This window comes from Gossypium raimondii, chromosome 10, assembly GCF_025698545.1.
Source record: "Gossypium raimondii isolate GPD5lz chromosome 10, ASM2569854v1, whole genome shotgun sequence".
Classification (NCBI taxonomy): domain Eukaryota; kingdom Viridiplantae; phylum Streptophyta; class Magnoliopsida; order Malvales; family Malvaceae; genus Gossypium; species Gossypium raimondii.
In genome coordinates, this window is record NC_068574.1 from 2,367,968 (window position 1) to 2,392,463 (window position 24,496).

General features: G+C 31.5%; 3 protein-coding genes and 1 non-coding gene across 6 annotated transcripts; 2 read left to right on the top strand and 2 right to left on the bottom strand.

The window, feature by feature from the left end:
• The first annotated feature begins 5,057 nt into the window (after nucleotides 1-5,057).
• On the top strand, nucleotides 5,058-12,178 carry LOC105777898 (probable pre-mRNA-splicing factor ATP-dependent RNA helicase DEAH9). Of its 3 annotated transcripts, none has more exons than XM_052622673.1 (23): nucleotides 5,058-5,280; nucleotides 5,370-5,514; nucleotides 5,645-5,719; nucleotides 5,826-5,915; nucleotides 6,139-6,218; nucleotides 6,629-6,698; nucleotides 6,829-6,914; nucleotides 7,107-7,188; nucleotides 7,350-7,445; nucleotides 7,890-7,995; nucleotides 8,437-8,483; nucleotides 8,580-8,663; nucleotides 8,760-8,813; nucleotides 9,260-9,360; nucleotides 9,457-9,547; nucleotides 9,793-9,957; nucleotides 10,201-10,290; nucleotides 10,402-10,473; nucleotides 10,589-10,687; nucleotides 10,857-10,943; nucleotides 11,183-11,236; nucleotides 11,412-11,491; nucleotides 11,767-12,178. In XM_052622673.1, exons 1-23 carry the CDS (start codon nucleotides 5,177-5,179, stop codon nucleotides 11,912-11,914), a joined length of 2,106 nt encoding a protein of 701 aa, XP_052478633.1. In that variant the 5' UTR covers nucleotides 5,058-5,176; the 3' UTR covers nucleotides 11,915-12,178. The 3 variants fall into 3 exon arrangements, with proteins under 3 accessions (XP_052478633.1, XP_012456857.1, XP_052478634.1); XM_012601403.2 differs by having other exon boundaries at nucleotides 5,059-5,280; nucleotides 7,107-7,176; XM_052622674.1 differs by lacking the exons at nucleotides 5,058-5,280; nucleotides 5,370-5,514 and having other exon boundaries at nucleotides 5,661-5,719; nucleotides 6,134-6,218.
• Nucleotides 12,179-13,998: 1,820 nt separating this feature from the next.
• On the bottom strand, nucleotides 13,999-16,392 carry LOC105778686 (uncharacterized). Its single transcript, XM_012602435.2, has 5 exons — nucleotides 15,467-16,392; nucleotides 15,250-15,384; nucleotides 14,754-14,917; nucleotides 14,460-14,658; nucleotides 13,999-14,373 (listed from the first exon to the last, which is right to left on the bottom strand). The coding sequence occupies exons 1-5, from the start codon at nucleotides 16,016-16,018 to the stop codon at nucleotides 14,164-14,166; spliced, it is 1,260 nt and encodes a 419-aa protein (XP_012457889.1). The 5' UTR covers nucleotides 16,019-16,392; the 3' UTR covers nucleotides 13,999-14,163.
• Nucleotides 16,393-21,127: 4,735 nt separating this feature from the next.
• LOC105778513 (E3 ubiquitin-protein ligase ATL41) lies at nucleotides 21,128-22,012 on the bottom strand. Its single transcript, XM_012602236.2, has one exon. The coding sequence runs from the start codon at nucleotides 21,877-21,879 to the stop codon at nucleotides 21,208-21,210; it is 672 nt and encodes a 223-aa protein (XP_012457690.1). The 5' UTR covers nucleotides 21,880-22,012; the 3' UTR covers nucleotides 21,128-21,207.
• A 1,384-nt stretch (nucleotides 22,013-23,396) lies between these two features.
• On the top strand, nucleotides 23,397-23,470 carry TRNAI-UAU (transfer RNA isoleucine (anticodon UAU)). Its single transcript has one exon. It is a non-coding gene; the product is annotated as a tRNA-Ile (tRNA).
• The last annotated feature ends 1,026 nt before the right edge of the window (nucleotides 23,471-24,496 follow it).

Sequence of the window (24,496 nt, forward strand, 5' to 3'; positions counted from 1 at the left end):
CTCCGTTTTAAGCTCTCCTTAATTGCATTTGTAAGTACCTTGTATTACTTATATGTTTTAATTTAATACAACATTTTTTAGATAAATCCATGTTAGTGATTTGAATTAAGGCATAATATCTTACATATCTCCTTGTGATATTACTATTTTAGGTTAAATGTGTTCATTTAATTTATATTAGGTTAATTTAATAAAAAATTTAAATTTTAATGAATGTTGATTTATTCAACTTAACAAGCGAATATAAATAAACAAATATCCAACTCATAAACTATTTATTTACGACCTTAAATTTACGGAATAAAAATTTAGATTAATTAATCATATTATAAACATTGAGATATAAATTTGAGCATAATAAAAAAATTTGACTTGAAATTTGACTTAAATCTATTTAGAACATTTAAGTAACCGTAATTTATTTTCAACTTTAGACTTCAAGAACTACAAAATGGATAAGAGTTGGATGGATTTGTCAAGGGTAAGCAACGATTATCGAAATGAAGTACAAACTTTTCTAAATTTTGCATTTCAAAATGCTAGCCAAGAGAATATGATTCTTTGCCCGTGTAAGAAGTGTGGCAACATCAATTGGCATATTCGTGAATTTGTCTACGAACATCTAATTGTTGATGGCTTTATTCGGGGGAATAAAAAATGGATTTCCCATGGAGAGTGTACACAGCGTAGAACCTCTTCAATGATTAATCCGGCTTGTCCTCATAGAGAAGATGACATGGAATGCATGTTGCGAGATGCATTTAATATGCACAATCATGGTTTGCAGTCGTTTCCACCTGAAATTATTGCATTCGATAATTGTGATATTTGTGGAAATGCTTTTACCAAAACGGGAAGAAGTGCACCTGATGAAGAGTCAAATGGAGAAGTGGCGAAGTTCTACAAGTTACTTAATGAAATGAATGAAGAACTTTATGAGGGATCAAAATTTTCAAAACTGTCCTTCTGCATTCGTCTTTTTCACTTAAAATGTGTGGGAGGGTGGAGTGAAAACTTTTTTACGCTGTTGTTAGAATTTTTGAAATATATGTTTCTGTTTGCAAAAATCTCTCATTCGTGCAAAGATATGAAGAAACTGATAAATGATTTAGGCCTTGGATACAACAAAATTCATAGTTGCCTAAACAACTACATGTTGTATTGGGGTGGTCGGAAAAACCAACAGTCTTGTCATGTTTGCGATCAATCTCGTTGGATGAATAGGAATGCAGAAGATGTGAATGAGGATGAAGGTGAGGCACAGTCAAGAAAGAAGCTAGTAAAGATTTTGAGATATTTTCCACTAATACCAAGGCTTCAAAGGCTTTTCATGTCGTTAAAGACAGCTGAGTCTATAATGTGGCATCATGATCAACGAATCGATGATGGATTATTAAGGCATCCTGCAGATTCTTTAGCTTGGAAATCATTTGACAGTAAATTTCTAAGCTTTGCAAGCGATCCTCGGAATGTAAGGCTTGGGCTAGCATCTGATGGATTTAATCCTTTTAAAATCATGAGTACTTCGTATAACACTTGGCCTGTACTGCTTGTTCCTTACAATTTGCCTCCGTGGATTTGCATGAAACAATCTTCTTTTATCTTATCTATGATTATCCCTGAGAGAAAGGTTTCGGGAATGATATTGACATTTATATGCAGCCACTTATTGAAGGGTTGAAACAGTTATGAGCGAGTGTTGAAACATATGATGTCTTGAGAAAGGAGAACTTTTATTTACGTGCAGCTTTGTTATGGACTATTAATGATTTACTGACTTATGTCAATTTATCTGGTTGGAGTACCAATGGACATTATGCTTGTCCTTGTTGTGCGGCGCAAACATGTTCGAAATAGTTGTATAATGAGAAGAATTTCTCTTATATGGGGCATCGTCAGTGGTTAGATGGAAATTATAGATTTAGATTTTAGATGACTCTATTTGATAGTACTGAAGAGTTTAGAGAAGCTCCTGAGCAGACCATTGGATCTGAAATCTTATTCATGTTAAAATATATCAATTTTAATTATGGGAAGATGAATCAACCACCCAACACGCAAACAAAGAGAAAACCGAGGGAGGTGTATGTTGGCGATGTTGACCGGCAGAGTGATGATGAATCTGATGAAGAGGATGATCCTAATGAGGCAAACTTGTGGAAACAAAATTATTTTTTAGTTGCTTTATTGGGAGCATCACATTTTACAACACAATCTTGATGTCATGCATATTGAAAAGAATGTTTGCGAAAACATCATCGAGACAATTTTGAATGTCGATAGAAAATCGAAAGACAATCTTCATATTCGAGTTGATCTAGTTGACATGGGAATTCGGCGTGATCTTTATCCCCAATTATTTTCGAATGGAAAATCTCAGTTGTCACCTTCTATTTTTGCAATGTCGAAGAAAGAAAAACAAGTGTTCTGCACGGTGTTAAAGGATATAAAAGTCTCAGATTCTTGTGCATCAAATATATCTCGATGTGTGAGTCTTAAATATCAAAAACTATATTCCCTAAACTCACATGATTATCACATCTTGATGCAAGATTTACTGCCAGTTACTTTATGGTGTTGTATGTCAAAAAGGTGACATCTTGTATAATTGAACTATCCGATATAATGAAAGCTATTTGTGACAAAGTTTTTATTGTTGAAGAACTTGAGAAAGTACAAGATCGAGCTGCCTTAACTTTATGCAACTTGGAGAATATCTTTCCACCTTCGTTCTTCACTATTATGGTGCACTTGCTAATCAATCTCCCTCATGAAGCAAAACTTGGTGGACCGATTTTCTATCGATGGATGTATCCTATAGAGAGGTGTTAATTTATTTGCAAAGTTGTCATCCATTCATGAATATACCTTTAATTACAACTTTTGATAATGTTGTATATCGTGTTTAGGTTCCTATGCAAATTGAAGTCTTATTGTCGTAATAAGCGTTATCCAGAAGGATCAATTGTTGAAGGTTACTTAGCAGAGGAGTGTATGAATTTCTGCTCTAGATATTTAGAAGATGTTGAAATAAGACTTAATAGACCAAATAGAAATGCTAGGCTCACTAATCACAACTTAGCTGAAACTTATTTATTTCGATGTTATGGACAACCAATCGGTAAAGTTGAAATTGCACACTTAGATAATAGATCTTGGGTACAAGCATATCGATATGTTCTTTTTCACCACAATTCAATTGAACCATTATGCAAGTAAGTTTTAGAATTTGATAAATATTCATCTTTTTAATTTGTTTATCTTCTAACTAAGTAATCCACTTTTTGACATAGTGAGTACAAACAAGTCTTGAGATCTCATTCACGCTTCAGAAGATTACAACATTGAGAGATTCATAAGTTATTCATAGAATCTTTTCATGAATGGTTAGGGCAGACGGTATGCAACTGAAGCTTTCAATGACAAATAATAATGTTTTCGTATAACATTTATAATTAATCAATTTACTTTTAATTCAATAGGTTTGGAGTGGAAAAGACGTCAATGACGAAGTTAAATGGTTTTCCCAAGGTCCGAATAGAGTAGTAAAAAGATATACTGCCTTCCTCATTAATGGATTCAGGTTTCATACAAAATCTCGCGAAAGATTGAGGAGGACTCAAAATTGTGGAATAGTTGTTAATTATTCAATTACAAGTTATACTAGTGCTAGGCAGTAATCCTGTTGAGGGAAATGTGGAGTATTACGAACATTATTGAGTATAACGAACTTCAGCTACAACTTTAGAACATGATGAAGATGTTTCAGCAGTCGCAGAATCCGCCATCTTAGACTTTTGTTTTCTTATTATGAGAATATCTTAACAATATAACTTTTGAATATAATATATTTTGTTATTTCATTTATTAATTTAGTTCATATACATATTTCTTTCGTGATACTATCATTTAGATTTAAAGTTTTTGGTTGGATTTGATGTTACAGGAAATTATGTTAAAAATTTAGGTTATATATGAATTAAAATGGTTTGGTAAAATCTGCTAAATTAGTGGCGTTTTTCACAAACGCCACTAAAGAACATGGACTTTAGTGGCGCTTTTACTAAAAACGCCGCTAAAGAATATGACATTTAGTGGCGCTTTTCCCACAAACGCCGCTAAGCCACTAAAGGTCATGTTCTTTAGCGGCATTTTTATGAGAAGCGCCGCTCCGCTAAATGTCATGTTTTTTAGTGGCGTTTTCTCACATGAACGTCGCAAAAATTTAGCGCCGCTATAGGGCCAAAAAAAGCCACTAAAAACCTATTTTGCTGTAGTGAAATTGTCTTTTTAACATAAACATGATTGAAAATTTATTTTTTAAACAATTAGAGCTCAAACCTTTTTAAAGGTTACTCATTTAAAGGCTAAACTTTTCAAATTGGTTAATGAGGTTCTAACCTTTATAGAAATACTTAAATAAGAGTTTTTTTATGCACTTCAACCCAATTTGTAGAAAAAAATAGATAAATATTGACGTGTTTAAAATAAAACACATGACACCTAAATCAGTTAGTGCTTGAAAAGAAAAGAAAACAATCATAACATAATTTGAAACTTGATATACGACATTTCATAAGCCTTTATTTGAACACTTTCAAAAAGGTTAGGTTTTTATTTGACCATTTTGAAAGATTTAACATTCATTTAGCACTTTTATAAAAGTTAAGTAGCTTATATGACATTTTGAAAAGCTTGGTTATTATCATGAGCAACTCTTAAAAGCTTGAGCCAATTTAAGCATTTAACAATTTTTAATGATTGGTTTTATCAAATCCACGTGACTTCTTTTCAAAAGAAATTAGTGAAAATACTCATCTTTTAAATTTATAATTAAATTTATATATTTTAATTACTTTTTGAATTTTTATATATTTTAGTTTGATAATTTTGTGTATTATTTATTTCAGTTAATTTTGTAAAATTAATATAATATGTATTTCATTGGGCACTTGGGCTTATTGGTTAAAGATTTGATTTTTAGGCCGAATTTATCTAAATTTATATAAATTTTTATTGTTTTTCATAGATTTGTAACGAATACCGAATGATTGTTGGGCTTAGAAACCCTAAACCGAAGCGTGAGCAAAGCTAAATAAAAAGCCAGTTTAGTTACATTACTGAATTTTGATTCAATTTCCCTCGAATCGGGAAAAGTAAAACTGAGCTTAAAATTATGGCGCAGTTCTGGAAACCGGGAACCGAGAAGCCCCGCCTCGTCGAGGACGAGGATGGCGGTGTTATTTTCTTGTCATCTTCTTACTCTTCATCTTCTTCTGGGTATTTTTTTCTCTCACTATTTTTTATTCAATTTTTGTTCTTTGATTGTTCTTTTGTCTTTTCTCTTCCTGATTTGTTTTTCCTTACAGATATGGGTATGTGAGCATTGAGAAGCAAAGACAGAGGCTTCCAGTTTATAAGTATAGAACTGCTATTCTTTATTTAGTGGAGTCTCACGCTACTACCATTGTTGTTGGTGAAACGGGTAGTGGTAAAACCACTCAAATTCCACAGGTTTTCTCTCCTTTTTCTTTATTTAAAAGTAAAATCTTTAACTGTTTACTTGCCTCCCTCTTTGTAATTTGAAGTTTATTCTGAATCTTTTGTTGCTGGGAATCTTGATTGTAATATGCTTGAATTGCAGTTTTTAAAAGAAGCTGGTTGGGCTGATGGTGGGCGTGTTATAGCTTGTACGCAACCAAGACGACTAGCTGTGCAGGTAGCTTTGAACTCCTATATGTCTGCATTTTCATCTTTTCAAGCCTTTCGTGAATGTAAATGTCTTAGTTTTTGCTCAATAATATCCATTTTAATCCAATGCACAGGCAGTTGCTTCAAGGGTAGCTGAGGAGATGGGGGTCAAACTTGGAGAAGAAGTTGGTTACACGATCCGGTTTGAAGATATCTCTAATCCAGTGAGTTATCTAATCAATCTTTGATCTTGCGGTTCTTGTCTTATTCAATTCTGTTTGTCCTTTTGAGAGGGTAATTTGTCAATGTTGCATGTTGAATGCATTGATTATAATTTTATCTTGCTTGAAAGCTCATCAAGTAAGATGGAATTTCAGAATGTTTCTGTTTGTTGTGCATGTAATTGATGTCATTGATTTTGAAGGTTATTTCATTTTGACAGTGCAGGATCTTACTAGGATCAAATTTCTCACAGATGGAGTCTTACTTAGAGAAATGATGGATGATCCTCTTTTGACTAAGTACAGGTAATGATTAAGATTAGAGACAATTTGATGTAGTCCAGATGGTGCTTCTCTTTAGTTTCATTACTTTGCTTATGCTTGATTATTCTGTGAGATTTGCCACATATTGGTTAGTTTTCATTGTTGTGCAAATGATATCATGAGCATCTCATTGTTGTTCATGCAAATTCAGATTGTCAAATTGTCAGACTACAAGTTCGACGATATTCAGCTGTGCTTGTTAGTCTGCAGGTGGCAAGGATCTTATGGATTTCTTCCTACATTTCTGCTATATGATTATGGCTCTTCTTTTTACCCTTTTTGCTACAAACTCGTTCTCTTTAGAATTTGTGAACATCAGATGGTCATATGGTGAATCATGTTCTGTTTTTGTTAGTAAGATAAAAGAGAGTGAAAGTTTATGACTTTTGCAGTGTCATTATGGTGGATGAGGCGCATGAAAGATCCATTTCAACAGACATTGTACTTGGTCTTCTGAAAAAGGTAATACTTCTAATCCTCGGTAACTGCTCTGTTGGTGGCGGTAGGAAAGAATAGGAAAATTGCAACTTTTCTGCCTTTCCCTTATAGGTCCTGTACTTTCTTAAATATTTTCTGCACATTGAAACTTCAGATCCAGAAACGTCGACCGGAGCTGCGACTCATTATATCTTCTGCTACGATTGAAGCGAAATCAATGTCTAATTTCTTCCTGTCCAGGTTTCCTTCTGCACATTTTTAGTGAAGTGTCTTCTCAGTGTATAGGATTTAGAATATTGCTTCTACTCTTCAAGCTACATAAAGGTCATTTATTTGTTTTTTTATTTGAATGTTAGTTTGGACTCTAGTTAGTTGTTGAGAACCCACAAGTTTCTAATTTGACCCTAACATCTTGCATTTAATGTAAACTAGTAAAAGGCGCCAAGCATTGGAATGTGAGGAGCTTAGACCTAGGTTGGAGCCTGCTATCTTATCTGTTGAGGTATTTTCATTGGTAGTATCATTTCCTATGCCCCTTTACAATCTCTTGCATGAAAAGAACCTTTGGTTTGAAGATGCTTGTTTGTGTGTTTTTTTTATGGAAGTTATACTTTAACTGATGTTCCATTTAATTTGGACTAACAAATTAAGTCTTGTTTTGCACTTGATTTTCAGGGTAGAGGGTTTAATGTGCAAATTCATTATGTGGAAGACCCTGTACGAGACTATATTCAGGCTGCTGTTTCAACAGTGCTATTGATTAATGACAAGGTATTTTGAAGATTGTGATAAATTCAGATTTTAGTTTTATAAATGGAGACATTATAAATGTTAAGCTCTGGATGGTTTCTTGAGGCCTTTCATTGGTGCTAATAATTGTATATAGCTGCAAACCAAAAAATTCTACATATGATAAATAGTATTTTTCACTTTCTAAAAATTTTTAAGCGCCATTTTTCTGGAACTGTTTTTCAAAGATCTAATTTTGTAGTCTTTAACTCTTTCAATGTACTGCAATAGCTGGAAACAGAACCAACATACTTCATTATTTAATAATTACTGATGTTTCAATAACTATTTGATCCTTCGCGTGAAGGCTTTCTTGGACTCATGATTTTCTCTCCCTAACCATAGTATGGACAGGTATTGTTTGATTCTTTTGATGAAAGGATAAAATTCCACTAATTTTGTCACCATATTTTATCTGTTGAGTAGGAACCACCAGGTGATATTTTAGTATTTCTTACTGGTCAAGATGATATTGATGCTGCTATTAAGTTGCTTACTGAAGAAGCTCGAAGCAATGGGAAAAATTCCTCAGGTTTAATATCGTGGCATATACTTTGGCCTTGTTTATACCTTATATACAATGAAAAGAATTTGCAATAATCTATTCATTAGATGTTATGCATCTATACTTAGATTTTACTAATATTTTATGTTCGTCCATGCATATGTATGTCTAGATGTACACGTGTTATGGGAATTCCATTACAAGTATATTTTGATACCTTGCACTACAGTGGATTTTGACCAGTTATTAATTGTCACTCTGTTTACATATGTGTTTCATGTTTAAATTACATTTTATTATCAACATGGGTCAGACAAACAATAATAAAAAAGACCCTGCTATTGAGCCCGCTTGTTTGCTCTGTGCCAACCTTGAGTGTAATATGTGGAAGTATGATTTCTTTATCTTACAACAAAATCTACTTTCTGTTGGATTCAGTGAATAATTATGCTTATATCTTCCTTTCAGGGTTGATTATTTTGCCTTTATACTCTGGACTTACACGTGCAGAACAGGTCAGAAATAGCTTTCTGTTTTTAATACAGTTGACTTCTGCAGGATTTAATTTATTACCTTTCTGGCTTTACACGCGTCTTTTTGTTTCTTTGCAGGATCTGATATTTTCTCCAACTCCTAAAGGCAAGAGAAAAGTAGTGATATCAACAAATATAGCCGAGACATCATTGACTTTAGAGGTAAGATATGTGTATTCTAGAGCCATTTGTTAAACTTAGTTTGTTTATAGGAAACTGTTGCATTCATTTCTACACTTGTTCTCATGGTTGGTGCAGGGTATTGTCTATGTTGTTGATAGTGGCTTCTCAAAACAACGATTCTACAATCCGGTATCGTCATTTCCACATTCTTTATTATGGTAAAGCAGGTGTATATTTAGGATTTTCCATGTGAACTTTATCTGGTAATGGCCACATCTTGCCTGGCATTATTTCCAAAAGAATCCATATCAATACATATCTTTTATGCTTTTTTTTACTTGAAAATTAGCTGATAATTCATCATTTTGTGGTGGACAGCCTTTGCCCGTCTTATGCTAAAAGAAAATATTTAAATTTTTATCTTTCCCTAATTTTGGATTGAAGCATGCAAATTTTATTAATTTTGTATAATTTTCATATCACAATAGTCACCAGGTTTATTAGTTCTTTCTGATTCTTGTGACTAATTTTTAAACCTCTTTCTAGAGGTTTTAGTGGAAGCCTTCTATCTCTAAATGGATTGCCTTGTCAACATTCCGGTTTAGTTGTTAATCATGTTATTCTTATTTCTCCAGATCTCGGATATAGAAAATCTTGTGGTGGCACCCATATCCAAAGCATCTGCTAGACAAAGGGCTGGTCGAGCTGGTAGACTTAGACCTGGGATGTGTTACAGGTGTTTAATCATCTCAAGAAGTTAAAAAAAAAAAAAATCTTTCCGATGTTTAAATCTTATTGTCTAAGACTGAATTCTTTTGATTGCTGCCATCAGATTGTATACAGAAGAGTATTTTCTCAATGAAATGTCTGTTCAAGGAATTCCTGAGATCCAAAGGTCAAATCTTGTTTCTTGTGTGATTCAGGTATTTAGATTTGTTGCTGATTTCTCTGGATATCATCTGGTCTATATCATATTTTGACAAACTTAAGGGTGTGAGCTGCTGGGCTCCAACTTTCCCTGTATATGGTGCTAAAGTGCATATGTAAACTTTAATTTTGGTCCCTTCATGTCTTATGTGGAAAACTGACTTCGGTTTAATTTTTTATAGTATATAATGATATATACTATAGTGTTTTAGGTGCCAATCTCTGTATTCTGATGTTGCAGTTAAAAGCATTAGGCATTGATAACATTCTGGGCTTCAACTGGCCGGCATCTCCATCCCCTGAATCAATGATCCGAGCACTTGAAGTACTTTTTTCACTTGGAGTCCTTGATGATGATGCCAAACTCACTTCACCAGTTGGTTTTCAAGTTGCTGAAATTCCACTGGTAAATACACTTATACTGTTTCACCTAAGACTTTTGTTCATTCTTTTTTGATGTTTTATTTCCATAGTGTCTTCCACACTTTTACTGCAAGGCGAGAGATGCAATCTAAAAAAAGAAAAAAAAGAAAAAAAGAGACTTTGCCTCTTGTTTCTCTTAGTCAATATTACTTTTGATGTCTGTTTCTGTTTTCTTTTTGTCTGTTATATTTCTTAGGTGTATTCTTCACTATTATATGTTTTGCAGGAACCAATGATCGCAAAAATGATTTTATCTTCAAATGAGCTTGGGTGTTCTGATGAAATCATAACTATTGCTGCTGTTCTCTCTATCCAGGTAAGCTACTGCTTGCGCTTTTCTGTCTGTTACACTATTCAAATGTTTTTTTTTTTTTGCAGTTCCCTCTGTTGTACAGACCAATTCATTCTTTTCCCTTCTGCTTTGCAGTCTATCTGGTTTTCTGCTCGGGGAGCACAAAAGGAACTGGATGAAGCCAAATTGAGATTTGCTGCTGCTGAGGTATTATAACTAGCTTTGCTGGATTTCTTTCTTGATCACTTTCCCGATTTGTATTATTGTAATAACAACGTAATTAGCTACCTGCACCTGTCTTATATCATTTTTTTTTTTGCAGGGTGACCATGTTACTTTCCTGAATATTTACAAAGGGTTTCTCCAGTCTGGCAGATCTTCAAAGTGGTGTCACAAGAACTTCATAAACTACCATGCCATGGTGTGTATTTTTATTTGGGCATTTTTGAGAATTTAAGATACTGTCCAGTTTCACTACTGTCTTTAAGTACAAGAATATTGTATGTAAAGGCTTTACTTCTTTAAGATATTTTTTTCGGCATTTCTTAAATGTTTTTTATCTATGTTAATATATTTTAGTTATTTTACAGAAAAAGGTAATGGAAATTCGGGAACAACTCAAAAGAATAGCACTGAGGTTGGGCATAGTCTTGAAATCTTGTGAAACAGATATGCAGGTAAATTCACACTTTGATTTAATCTTACAAAGAAATTAGGAAAAAGAGAGGTATTGTTATTTGCTTCCACTGATAACATTGGGAAAAAAAACTTTGGATTGCCATGTGCTAGATATAAAGAACTTGTTTTTTCTATGAGCACTATCTAGTCTTTAAATAAAAAATCCAATGGCTCAAATAATCTTTTATCATATGTTTTTGAACAAGAAAAATGATGCTCTGCTATGTACCTGTTGCAGTTGGTGAGAAAGGCAGTCACTGCTGGTTTTTTTGCTAATGCATGCCGTTTAGAGGTAATTTTTATCTTTAGATGAATGGTTACTTTTGTTAAATATCTTTTTTACCTATTAGAATTTAGACACGAAACTTGGGATATTATTTCTTGTAGAAACTTGTGTAATCTGAATTGTTGTATCCTACAACTTAAACTGTTATTTTAATCAAGTTTTGTTGCCTATCTTGTCAAAGGCCTACAGTCATGGTGGGATGTACAAGACTATTAGAGGTTCCCAAGAAGTTTATATTCATCCATCATCTGTGTTATTCAGGTTGGTACCGAGACTGGATTTAGTATATATCAATGCTTGTATTTTAATATTTGATTATGCTAGAAGCTCTTTGATGTTGTATTTGGCTAGAAACTTTTGGGTCATTTAGACTAACAAAATGTGCAATTTTTTACTGCACTATATTTGTAAGTCAAGCTAGCTAGGTTGTGAGCTTCTCTAAAGGCCTTTTATCTTGTTTCAAGGATTGAATTGTTTTTGCTGCAAATATTTATGTTACAATAAACTTCTTTGTTTTGTATTCTATTAACCTGCAGAGTAAATCCAAAGTGTGTTATATACCATTCTCTTGTCTCCACCGACCGGCAATACATGCGCAACGTCATCTCCATAGATCCTTCTTGGTTAACTGAGGTTGCACCGCATTTTTATCAGCAGCAACGGCACAATCCTACTATCCACTGACTGCCAGGACAAGTTGCTCAATGAAGGTAGGGAGTCAATATAATAGGAACCCTTTTTTCCCGTTGAAGACTCAGAAATCCGTCTTGAGTGGGTAAAGTATTATGGTTGTAGACAAAGAAAGAAAACGAGAATACTTTGTATACATTTTGATCATTGACTTCACATCTCCTACTATGTGGTTATATGTATGTGTTATGTTCATTTAGTTCTTTCAATCCTCTTATTGGATGGATAAATTATCTTAATGAAGTTTAGTTTTCTGAATTTTCCTGTGTACGGAGGCATTGGAATTCAGATGCCTTGTTCTTGAAGAAAACTCCCTTGAGAAGAGTTTCAGATGTCAACGCCTCCATCCGCTAAATAAGGCACCTTGTTCATTCAACGTAGCATGCTAATCTATATTTATTTTTAAATCCTAACCTAAATAACTCAAGCAAGTTGCTGTTAAAATTGATTCACACTAGTTTTTCACTGGATGAAATCAATCCTGTTACGTACAATACACGGTACAGTTTGTATATTTATCAATGGTTCGTAAACAAGAAGGTACCAGTGTGCTTTGAACCTGGGCCCCTACGGCCTTAAATTGACTCGATTTTCAAGAATCATTTGCTTTCATTCGACCTGGTTTTCAAGAACCAGTGGAGAAAAGCTCGTTTGTATTTTCTTCAGCAACAGGGATTCTTCATGACAAAATTACAGTTCACGGTAGCCATTCTTTTACTGTTCTTAACCATCGGTGATGGAAGCAGTCGTTCAATTAAAGAGAAATCCGGTCTTGTCTCAGATGGCATGGATCAAACACCAAACTCTCCTCTTTTCGGACTTCATCTTCCAATGATGATGGTGACCCGTGAGCCTATTGCTTCTTACCTTGCACAACAAAACTATGGGGGCAGCTATTCCTTTTGGTGGTTTATGGGTTATTTTTCATATCTCAGCAGGCTACAGTGTGAAAACTGGTATCGAAACCAAGTACAGTGCAACAATCATGCTCTTCTCCATGGTTCTTCAGCTTGCAAAGATTCTAAGTTCAGCCACTGCAACACTAGTAATTGTCCTAGTTTCTCTTATCACCGCGCTTGCTTTGCTAATAAGTTACTGCACTTATATAAGGTACATAAGATTTATATATAAGGTGCAATACCATATCAGAACTTCCAAAATGATTAAACTGTTGGTGTGCTGGTATTTGAGCCATGGATATAGAACATGAGACTTGAATATTTGATACGTGTCGTAAATATGTAGAAAAGAACTTGTTAGCTACACTTGTTTCCCTAATGAAATTGTAGAAAAACTTTAAATCAAACATTTGAATAAAAATTTTAAAGAAAAAAATTCAACTTTTAGAGAAATAAATTTAAAATTCCGAAGAATGTAAGAATTGGGAGCATAGTTAAAATTTTTTATTGTTTGTGTTCAAAAATCAATATTGTCAAATGAAAGTATGTAATCAAAATTATTTACTCTAATAATTTGTTTTAATACATATATTTCACAAGCTTTTTAAAAAATTATTTAAAAATTTGGTAGATCTATATGTCAACTTTTTTGGTATAAAATTATTAAAAATAATATCAAAATTAAAAATTGTGAAAAAATTATGTAATGAATATAATTATTAAAATTTTATATAAAAATCAAATCAACCTTTGATTGAAAGAGTACAGCTAAATATTTAAAATTAATTATGTCATCATGGTTAAAGTATAAAAACCTCTGTAATAATATAATTTATTTTTATATAGAAAAGTATTATAATAATATTTTAACCAAATTGATGTTTGGTTAAATTATAATACCAACTCGTGACTTAAATGTATAAATAAAATAAAAAAGGTATAACTTTTAAACTTTGCTTAAGAAATTAACTGAATAATTTCATTGTATGTTTTAGTGCATTCGAACCCACGTCCTCTTGTATTGGCAATAATGCCCATGCCAATCGGACTAAAATCGACAACCGAGTTATATATTTTTAAAAAATAAAAATTAATTTCAAAATATATGATAATTATTTTAACGTCACTTGTTTAAAATTGAAATATTTTATCACCAATGTATAAAAACGAACACAGAAATCAACACATTAAAAGCCAACATCTATATCTATTATCCAAAAAACATAAACATGCTGCTGAGAAAATTTAAAAAGAAAAAAAGTCTAGTACATGAGATATCTGTATCTATATCTATATATCTAAATTCTTTGGGGACTACATTTCCCTAATGAAAGAGACACCACTTTAAAGCTTTAAGTTAAGATCAATAAAATCTCCTGTTTTTTCAGTACAACAATTTCCAGTTTTCAGACAAAGTGTGGCTTCAGCTGAAGTACTACCCCTTTGCACCTCTTCAGCTGGTTGTAATAAGAAGCTAAAGAAACTCTTGTTATGCACGGGTAATACCTCAGATTCTGATGACGATTTTTGCAGTAAACACCCTTCATTGTTTTCCTTCATTAGAAAAACAAAAGTAAACCACGATGGAATTCATGCAAGAAAAACACACAGTTTTGAAACCAGGGACAAGACAAAATTACTTGGAAAGGGAATTGTTTGATGAATTTGGGTAAGTCTGGTTGGCAATTTTGAGTTGTTGACGGCAAAGTAGTTGTTGGAGAGGTTAATAATGTGATGAAGGGACGACTTCCATTACCATTGCCATTTCCATTGCCACTAGGGTTATCATTAACACATGTTTTCAGTTTCAGCTCCAAAGGGTTTGTCGGCATTGGGTCTCTGATAATGGCAAAAAGTCCAGAAAAATAAAATATAAGCCAATATTTTCTTAAAATCACGAGGCTAACCATGTATTTATTAGGCTAATTAATTACCCGGATATTCCAAGGCTAAAGACACCATTGTTGGTAGACGAAGATGAAGGATCAAGCCTGGAGACTTGAGGGCGGATAGGTTGTTGAAAGGACATGCGAGACGGAGCTGCCGCCGGCCAGTTCTCGACTGGGACATTAGGCCTTGACCGCTTGGCACTCATCATCTGATTCAAAATAAGAAAAACTAGACATTGTTACACTGCACTAGACTATAAATTCTATTGTTTCATCACCTGTGTCAAATATATATATTTAGAATATGGTTAAATATTGGTTTTAATTGTATCATCTTTACTTACATTTTTTGAAGCAAACATTAAAGACGAAATCCACAGCAAAAACTACGTGAGCATGCAAAAGAAAGATATATATATATTTATATAAGTAGATATTTAACAAGAATTAAAAAAAGGAAAGAAATCCATATAGTAGATTTATGGTTTATTAAATAATGGAGAACTAATTATATGTATAATTAAGACAAGTTTACACTTACCTTGTCTTCCTCAGGCAAAAGTGTTGATATGTAACAAGGTTTTTGGTTTGAAGGGGGCTCTACATGATGATATACCCCTGTAGATGATGGGGTTGTTGATGAAGACGATAATGTTGATAACGGGAGAAGATCCATCTGTGTTTGAATTCAAGCATGTCAATGGTTCAAAAAAGACTACAAATATAAATATATAATCACGAATTTAATAAGAACATACCATTGAAAGATGGTTCCTTTGCAACATCGTATGACCGGATCCGTTTGAAAGAGGCATAGGGAATGAAAAATCAGCAGCCATTTTAGGAGCTGGTTCCTCAGATGAGCCCCAAGAAATCGGCAACAAGGTTTGTTCAGGCAAATATACGCCTGATCCGTTAATATAGACTCCTTTACCAGGACCATTATTACCACCTACATTTCCACATGATCTTAACTGTGAACTACCACTGCAATTACCATGAAGGGCAGCCATTGAAGGTGGTGGTGAACTTGGATGATGATGATGGTGATGATTATCAGCGAGAAAAGAAGCACTTCTTGGCAAAGAAGGGTAAAAATTGGGAAGTGAAGGAACTAAAGATGATGATGTATGACCATCTTTTTGCTCTTGTTCACGCAATATCTTCTCAAGTTCAGCAACTCCAGGTCCTCTTTTAGGGATCCTTTGTTTCTTTGCCTTCCTTAAAATAGAGCTTTCATAGTCACCCCCACCACTGCCATTAGCCATGTCTCGAACACCAACGATGTTGCTTGTGTTGTTGCTGCTCATCTATTTCTCGTTTTTCTTTTTTTAATCAAACAACCAAAATTGATTTTTTCTTTCAAGATCAGAAATCTAAAAAGGAGAAAAACAAAATCATTCAAATAAAACGGGATGTAAGGAAATGAAATCTCAAAAGGTGGAGTTGAAACAGCCTACCTATGCGTAATGAAGAAGTGGCATTAAGGAAAGTCCGCCCATGTTTTAAGCAGATAATAGATCTTAGAAAGAGAAAAACCAAAAAAACAATACCATGTTATAAAAGACAGGCAAACAGGAGAAACTTAGTTCGATTTTCCGAGATTTTATGAGAAAAAAAATGTTTTGTTTGTAAGAAAAAGTTGAGAAACCTAGCAATCATCGAAAGTTTTTTTTTTTTTTGGGGGGGGGGGTGGGTTTGGGGTTTTGTTCCTGAATTTAATAATTTGGTTTCTTCTTTGTCACTTGTCAATATATAATATGAACATGAAACTGTCCTTGTTGTTGATGAATGTCCATGCCTTATGTGTCTCAAAATCTCTGAAAATCTTTACCATTTTTATGTGCAGTTGTTGGGGAGTTTTTAAATGCCACTGTCCATTTAGAGTAACTATTTGCATGGAATTTAAAGAGTTTGTTATGGGCCCCACTCTATAACATTAAGACATTGGCTGCTTCGTATTGGTACTTTTGGAATTATTACCTCTACGCGGTAGTTTAACCATATAAAAACAGTTGTGGCGGTGAGATTAAATTTTATAATTTAAGATGAAAAATAAGCTAAACGCACCGTATTGTACCTCACCGTTCATCCAAATTCATCCTAAATATTACTAACAAATAGTAAGTATAGTAAAAAATCTATATTTTTAAGGTTATAATATATACTCGAATTTTAGAGATAATATTATTAAAAATTAATTATAAATCTCAAATATAAATTATAAAAAATATAAAAAACATTATTGCCTTTTAGCATTCAATGATTAATGTTTTAAACTCTCACCTTTTGTTATTTAAATTTTGTTATGAATAAAATTTTGAATGTTAAAATTTTCAATAAAATAACTTTTAAATATACTTTTCAAAAAATAATTAAATTTTAAATTTAAACATGTAAATTATGTATAAGTTTTTTATATTTTCTATTATAATTATATATATTTAAGGTATTTATAATTAGAGTGCATCCAATGATTAATTCTCCGTGTTTTGTAAGTCCATTAAGAGGATAGACGCCGACCATGAATTTTAAAGTTATGCTTCATACCTACTATTAGTTAAGGTAAAAAGATAATAGTTCTTACCATCTTAACTAACTCCGTAATTTTTCAAATATATTTGTTGTGATTATATTTAATTTACTTCTTAAGAAAAAATGGAAAACCGTATGATTCTTTCATCAGCGAATCCATTGTATAAATTGACATAAAACAGGAATTTAAAGCACTTGATTTAATACTCATAATATATTTACTTTACTTATCTATATTCAATTTTTCACATCCTGCTTTAAGCTTTTGTTTAAAATAATTAAGATTTAACAAAATTTAAGGAAAGCTTCACTGGAAATGGCATGGAAAAGACACTAGAAAAATGTGGTAATAAATGAAAGAAGAGAAAAAGGAAATACCAGGCTGGCACACTTAATGAAAAAGCAAATATTTAGTATCAAAATTAAATATTAACCCAAATAAAGTGAGCTAAAACCAAATCTTAGTTTGGGATTCAATTAATGTAATAAATTTAGTATGTATAATCAGTTAATCACTCAATTATTGATTTTTAGATAAATTATTTTAGTAGTCATTTAATTATAATTTTTTATCACTTAAATGTGAAAAATTATAAAATCATCACTCAATTATCCAATTTTGTCTTTTTGGTCACCCAATTATCATAAATTTTGGGTGTTTCCATTTTTGTATTAGTTATTTTAGTGACAAAAGAAGACAAAGTTGAATAATTAAGTGATCATTTTGTAACTTTTCATAGTTGGAGGATCTCTATCGTAGTTTATCCTTGATTTTGTTATCATTCAATTATGAAAAGTTCATAAATGGCCACTCAAATTTTCACATTTGTCTTTTTAGTCACTCAACCATTAAGTCAGTACTTTTTTTAATTTTATATAATTAAAAATTAACCCTCAACATTTACGCATCGACAAAAAAAGACAAAATAAAATTTATTTTATAACTTTAAAAAAAGTAAACTTATAGAAAGTAAATTTAAGCCTGATTGAAAAATTTGGCAATTACAATAAAATTAAAAATAGTTGGTCACATGGGTTAGGAGAGAACATTATCTCATGCCATTATGAATAGGATCTTCATACCATCATGAAGTCTTTTTGGTGCAAACATAGGCACAGTATAAGGTTTTGATATTAACTAAATATATAATTAGTTCTATTTATGAGTATTCTTATTTTAATTTGGACTGTTGATTGAGTGTGAAAAGGCAGCAGTGATGCCTCCATTAGGATTCTTTGCATATATTTGTTTTAGTTTGATGCCAAAAGTGGGTCAAATTTTAAATACTATAATATGAGTGTATGAAAACTACTTATAGTTAGTTGGAAAATTTTGAGTTCCAATTCAGTCCAAATTTAATTTTCAATTTATTGTCTGCCCTTAGTCCCTGTTTATTTAGCTTAGTTAATCCTTAGTTACTAATATAAACTTATATTGATTCAAATTTAAGCTTTTTGTTAGATTTTATTTTATTTCTAATATAAATCAAACTAGATCTTTTTTTTTGTTATAGAAACTAGATCTTGTATTAATTGATGATTAATTTACCTTATTATCAAAAGATTTATACCAAATGTAAGGAAAAAAGAAGAGAGAGATTTATACAAAGGATTTGCTTTTAATTGAGGGAAGTAAATAATAATTAAGTGTTTATTTCACTTTCCTAAGTATTTTTCCCTCTCGAAATTATAATAAAATGAGACGAATTTATTTTAAAATTATCCATAGGTGGGGTTATGATTTAAAATTTTTTAAAAATTAAGTTTAGCTTTTGAGCTCAATTAAAAAATTTGTTTCACTATTTTAAAATAATAAATTATTAAAAATACATCATTTTATATTGATATTTATACATTTTATAATTAAAATTAAATAAAAATATTTTTTAAAATTATAAAATTTAAATTTAGGTGGGGATAATACGAGGATAATTTTCTTTTCGAACTTAGGTCAGGCTGATCAGGTCAAGTGGGTCACTAGGCCCATGGATATGTCTAACCAATTTGGATGAGCGAAAAGATTGAAAATAGTTGTCCCATTGAAATTAAATAATATAGTGGATAAATTAAAAATAGCAGTGATGTAAAAAATAATTTGAAAGAAAAATAGTTATTAAAGATATTAGGTATAATTGTTAAAAATACCATCAACGTTTATAGGTTTTGGGTTTGAGCCCTTAAGTTTTTTTATTGACACATTCAATGTTACAATTTTTTTAAAAATCATTTTAATTTTAAATGGAAACGTGAGTTGATCATCAATAAAACAACAGGTTAACGAAGTAACCTATGTGGTATGCCACATAAGCACAATGTCATGAATGACATCATCTATAAAACAAAATTGTTTAACATTTTTTTTTTCATTTTGTTTCCATCTTCTTTCTTTCTCTCTTTCCCTCTAGCTGCTATTACAGTAAAAACACACCCACCACCAGCCCACACCTGCATTTCACTCTCTCAATTACAGTAAAATCAAAGCAAACCCATTTCCAAATCGTCTAATAGGTGGAAATTTCAGAAAAAAAAAAGTGGGAAAATCAAAGCATTTTGTTTATATTCCTTTTTTGGAAAGGAAAAGAAAGAACATAAATGGTTGTTTAAATCGAAGTTTTCTCTTCATACTTTTTTTTAATTGAAGTTCATTCAATTCTTAAAAAAAAATTTGTTAAACCAATTTTTTTATAAATAATGTCATCTATGACATCGTGCTTATATGGCATGCCATATAGGCTACTTCGTTGACCTACCGTTTGACTGACGGTCAACTTACGTTTCTCGTTAAAATTAAGATGATTTGTGAAAAAATCATAATGTTGATGGTGTCAATCTAAAAAGAAAAAACTTAAGGGCTCAAACCCAAAATCTCATAAACGTTGAGAGTATTTTAGACAATTATGCCAAGATATTAAATATAAATTGATGTAAAATATGATTTTTCTATATATAATTAATTATTTAAATTAATTTTATTTGATTAATAATATCTATAAATATAATATATAATATATTTATATTTAATTAATGTAAATAAAATATTAAATATTACTAAAAATATGGGATCAAAGTGAAAATTTGGAGGTGCCATAGAATATACGGCACCCAAATTCAAATGAAAAAGGATATTTTTCATATTTTTATCTTACCATGAGTCCAGTGAAAATTCAAATGAAACCATAATAAAAGAAATTAATTAACAACAGTAATAAGTAACAATTCTGAATTTTACGTGTTTTTTTTCCTTTTACTGATCATATCATCAATAAATTTTAAAAATAAATTGACAAATTCGAAAATAGCTAGTTAAATATCATTGTTCATCAAATTTAATCTGATACTACGATCATAATGAAATTTATTTTCTCGAAAAGAAAAGTAATAATTTTTTGGTCCTTTAATTTTATAAAAAGATCATTTTAATTTTTCATCTCTTTCGATTTTTGAATTTATATTTTTGTCAAATCACTCTAAAATGGATGGAAAAATAAATATTTGTTAACTTTATGATGTAGCATTCACGTGAATGACACGTTAGCATTTAATTAATTTTTAAATTTAAAAAATTAAAAATATTATAAAACTATTTTAAAAATTAAAATTATTGAAATTATTAAAATATAAAATATATATTATTATATTAAAGATGGGTTGCTGAATTATTGACTTTGTTGCACCATAAAAGCCGAACCACATGCATCAAACGTGTAATGTGAGCAAATAAAAGAATCATAACATAAAAAGGTAAATACCTAATTAAAGTAATAAACTAATGCCTGTATTTTTCACATATCTTATTGGAGCATAATCACTAATAAATTACAAAAAGGGTACTAAATAAAAATTAATTATCCATAATATTAATTAATGAATATGCAAACCATATATATAAAAACTAATTAAATTGAATTAATAATTAAATAGTACCCCTAAAGAAACATTAATACTAGGTGAAAAATTTTACAATTTATTGCCTCTCTAAATCTTGCACACTATCAAATATTTCATTATCTTCGCAACTTTGAATTCTATTCGATGATCTTTCTCTACCAAACATCTTTCTAAAAGAATCAAATCTTGACCCTGATCCCGATGGTTCACCATCTTTTTGTTCTAAAGGAGGAGCTGTGGGTTGAACCCTATTGCCTGACTTGAAGTTTTCCGATTGGACTATCGGTTCAACCACAGTGCGACATATGGGACATGTTGTGTGTGACCCAAGCCATGTGTCTATGCATTGCACATGAAATATGTGTTTACAATTGGGTAAAAGCCTAACCGTGGACTCCTCCGTGATGGTTCCTAAACAAACAGAGCATTCTGGCTCATCATCATCATGACTGACCTGACCGGTGGTTACCTTGTATGTGAACATCGGCAATGAAGCTATGACTAAAGGGTCGAGTCCCGACTTGGGCAGTTCGATGATGGAACTTATGTCAACCGGTGTGATTTGATCGGTTCTAGGGGAGTAAAGGGCAGCTCGGCGTCTCCTTTCTTGGCGTCTAAGAAGATACCTCGCATAGAGATGGAGCATGACAATGAGCGTCACAACGCCGAGTAAAGAGCCGATTGCCGACAGCATGATCTTGCGGCTGACACCAAATGTTGTATTACGATCATCATCTTCTGAACCCATAGTTTTGTGGCTTAATTAGTTTCTCATCAATGGAAGCCGCTGGTGATGAAGGTGAATTGTTATATATATATATATATATATATATATATATTTAGAGAGAGGAACTGTCTTTGTTTTCAACTTTGCTGGTGTGAATTGTAAGAAATGTTTCGTCGTGGGGCATTAAATTTAAGAAGATTAAAAATTTAAAGCTAGGTACATACCTACGCTATCTCATTCATATAATGAGTTTGACTTGGCAAGTCACTGACATTTGTCTACAAATGCTATAAAAATGTGATAAAGGCTCTGGTCTAATTATGCCCCCAGCTCCTTTGCTCTTTAAACTTTTGAAATTTAGTCCATTTATTTCTAATTTCTAGAAATTTTAACTCCTTTGGTTATCTAACTTAAAAATTAAAGTCCAATTAATAACATCATTAACTGAGTTTTTTAGAATTTGAATAAGGGGTTAAATTCCTCAAAACAAAAACAGAGAAACTAGATTTAGAAAGTTCAAAGAATACATGGACTAAAGGTATATTTAACCCTTAAGGCTCTTATTATTGTGTTAGCCGATAAACTAAGAAAAAATGAATAAAATGAATAATACCATACGGCCTAGATAAATTATTTTCAACGATTTGGTGCAAAATTTTCAAATGCCCTCTGTTGTACGTAACCTCATTTAGTGTTTTACATGTTGACATATATGTATTTATTTCCCACACCAGGACTAAGAGATTGAAGACTAGTGGGCAATGACTCAAAAAGATGACCGGTGATCCTCATTTGAGCAACGAAGTTAGATTTTTTTTTTTGGTATATTTTTATGAATTATGATAATAAAAATAAAAAATTATTATTTTAATAGTCTATATTTTTATAATTTTTAAATAATTAAATTAAAACTTATCAGGATTAAAGTATAATTTTACTATTACTAATTTTAAATTTTATAAATTATAAAGTAAGTTAAATGAAAAAAATTTCATTTTAGTGGTGGAACCCTCCTACCTTCCCCACTGCCTCATTTTCCATGATCAAGTCCTACTCTACTCTGATCCATAAATTTCCTTTTTATTTTTCCACAATGGCGATTCTCCCTTTGTTTTTTTTTTTTTTGTAGCAACTTTCTTCTACACATTTATATATAAACTATTTTTTATATGCATCACATATTGTTAGATATTTTACTTTGTGATTTTTTTTTTTGGAAGGTAAGAGGAGATATTGATTGATACAAAGTTGGAAAACAATCATGAAAGCAAAGCATATGAACATGAATTATTAAAAGGGAAAAAAGAGATAGAAAATGCTAGTGGCTCTTGTGATATTTGGAGATCAATTTTTTTATAATCATCAGAAATGTTGTATTGCTACCCTCGAATTTGATAGATATAGGTTAAGGCTAATTAATTTGATAAACCTTTCAAATCTTATATTATCCATTAATGTTAAAGCAAAAGGAAAGAAAAAAGGTATGTTTGCTTAAACAATATATATATAAAGATGATTAGTTTAACATTTATCAATAAGGTCCTGTAGCTCAGTTGGTTAGAGCGTTGGTCTTATGAGCCGAAGGTCGCGGGTTCGAGCCCCGCCAGGACCATTTTTTGATACTTTTTCTCAGTCAACGGTTTATAAGTTACGCTAATCAACCCTATCATCATCACGGTCAAGTGGTCACCAGTACCTCGTTTTACCCGTTTCAACAGTCTGATCTGATCCTTTATTATCCCATGAACAAGTGGTCAAGATTGCACAATGACCCACCTGTAGGCTCTTATCCGGACCCTACGTAACTTACATAAACCTACAATAATAGTAATTATTAGAGGTTTAATTGTGCTCTCAGTCCCTGGACTGATTAGAGGTGTTAATTAGCCAGGTAACTGACCTATTTACCATTCAAAATTTTTAAAAAATATAAAATATTTATATTAATATGTTTTTATAATTAAATTTAACATTTTGAAATTTTTTGAATCAGTAAAATGAGCCATTTGGACAAATTGAAGTCAGATAGAGTTTAGAAATTTTTTGGATCAAGCCTCTTCGAAGCTCTGTTCTACTCTTTTATATTTAAAATTAATCCTCTAATTTTAATTTAAGAAATTTAGGGTCATTTGATTTCTATTCAAAAACATTTTGATAAAAAACATTTATATGGATTTGGACCGAAGTATCATAGAAGAAAAGAATATTTTTCATTCTTTATTTAAAAAATATTTTTAAAATTTTCAATTAAACACTTTTTTTTCAATGTTTTCCATTTCTCAAGAAGAGAAAATATTGTGTATACTAAAAGTGAAGTTTTTAGACTCCACAAGTAGAGTTAGTGGTTGACAAGTGTCCTATATAGGGGTATAATAAAATAAGGTTAGTGTGGTTAACAAGTGTCGTATAAGGGTATAATAAAATAGGGTTAGTATTTAGTGCACCGACAATATATATATTTTATTCCACAAGCAGCTTTAAGAATTTACCACGTGTTTTTTTTAAAAAATATTTATTTTTAATATTTTACTATTTTTATAAGACACTAATATCTAATTTTATTTGTAGAGTCTAAAACCCCACTCATAATATATCAATTAACTTGAATGATAAAATATTAAAAAACACACATAATAAT

Coding starts and splice junctions, on each gene's coding strand:
- LOC105777898 (XM_052622673.1), top strand. CDS start 5,177: ATGGCGCAGTTCTGGAAACCGGGAACCGAGAAGCCCCGCCTCGTCGAG. Junction 7,189..7,349: donor CTGTTGAGGTATTTTCATTG/GTAGTATCATTT, acceptor CTTGATTTTCAG/GGTAGAGGGTTTAATGTGCA. Junction 7,446..7,889: donor TGCTATTGATTAATGACAAG/GTATTTTGAAGA, acceptor TCTGTTGAGTAG/GAACCACCAGGTGATATTTT.
- LOC105778686 (XM_012602435.2), bottom strand. CDS start 16,018: ATGAGCAGCAACAACACAAGCAACATCGTTGGTGTTCGAGACATGGCT. Junction 15,385..15,466: donor AAAGGAACCATCTTTCAATG/GTATGTTCTTAT, acceptor ATTCAAACACAG/ATGGATCTTCTCCCGTTATC. Junction 14,374..14,459: donor TCAAACAATTCCCTTTCCAA/GTAATTTTGTCT, acceptor TTTCTAATGAAG/GAAAACAATGAAGGGTGTTT.
- LOC105778513 (XM_012602236.2), bottom strand. CDS start 21,879: ATGGGTTCAGAAGATGATGATCGTAATACAACATTTGGTGTCAGCCGC.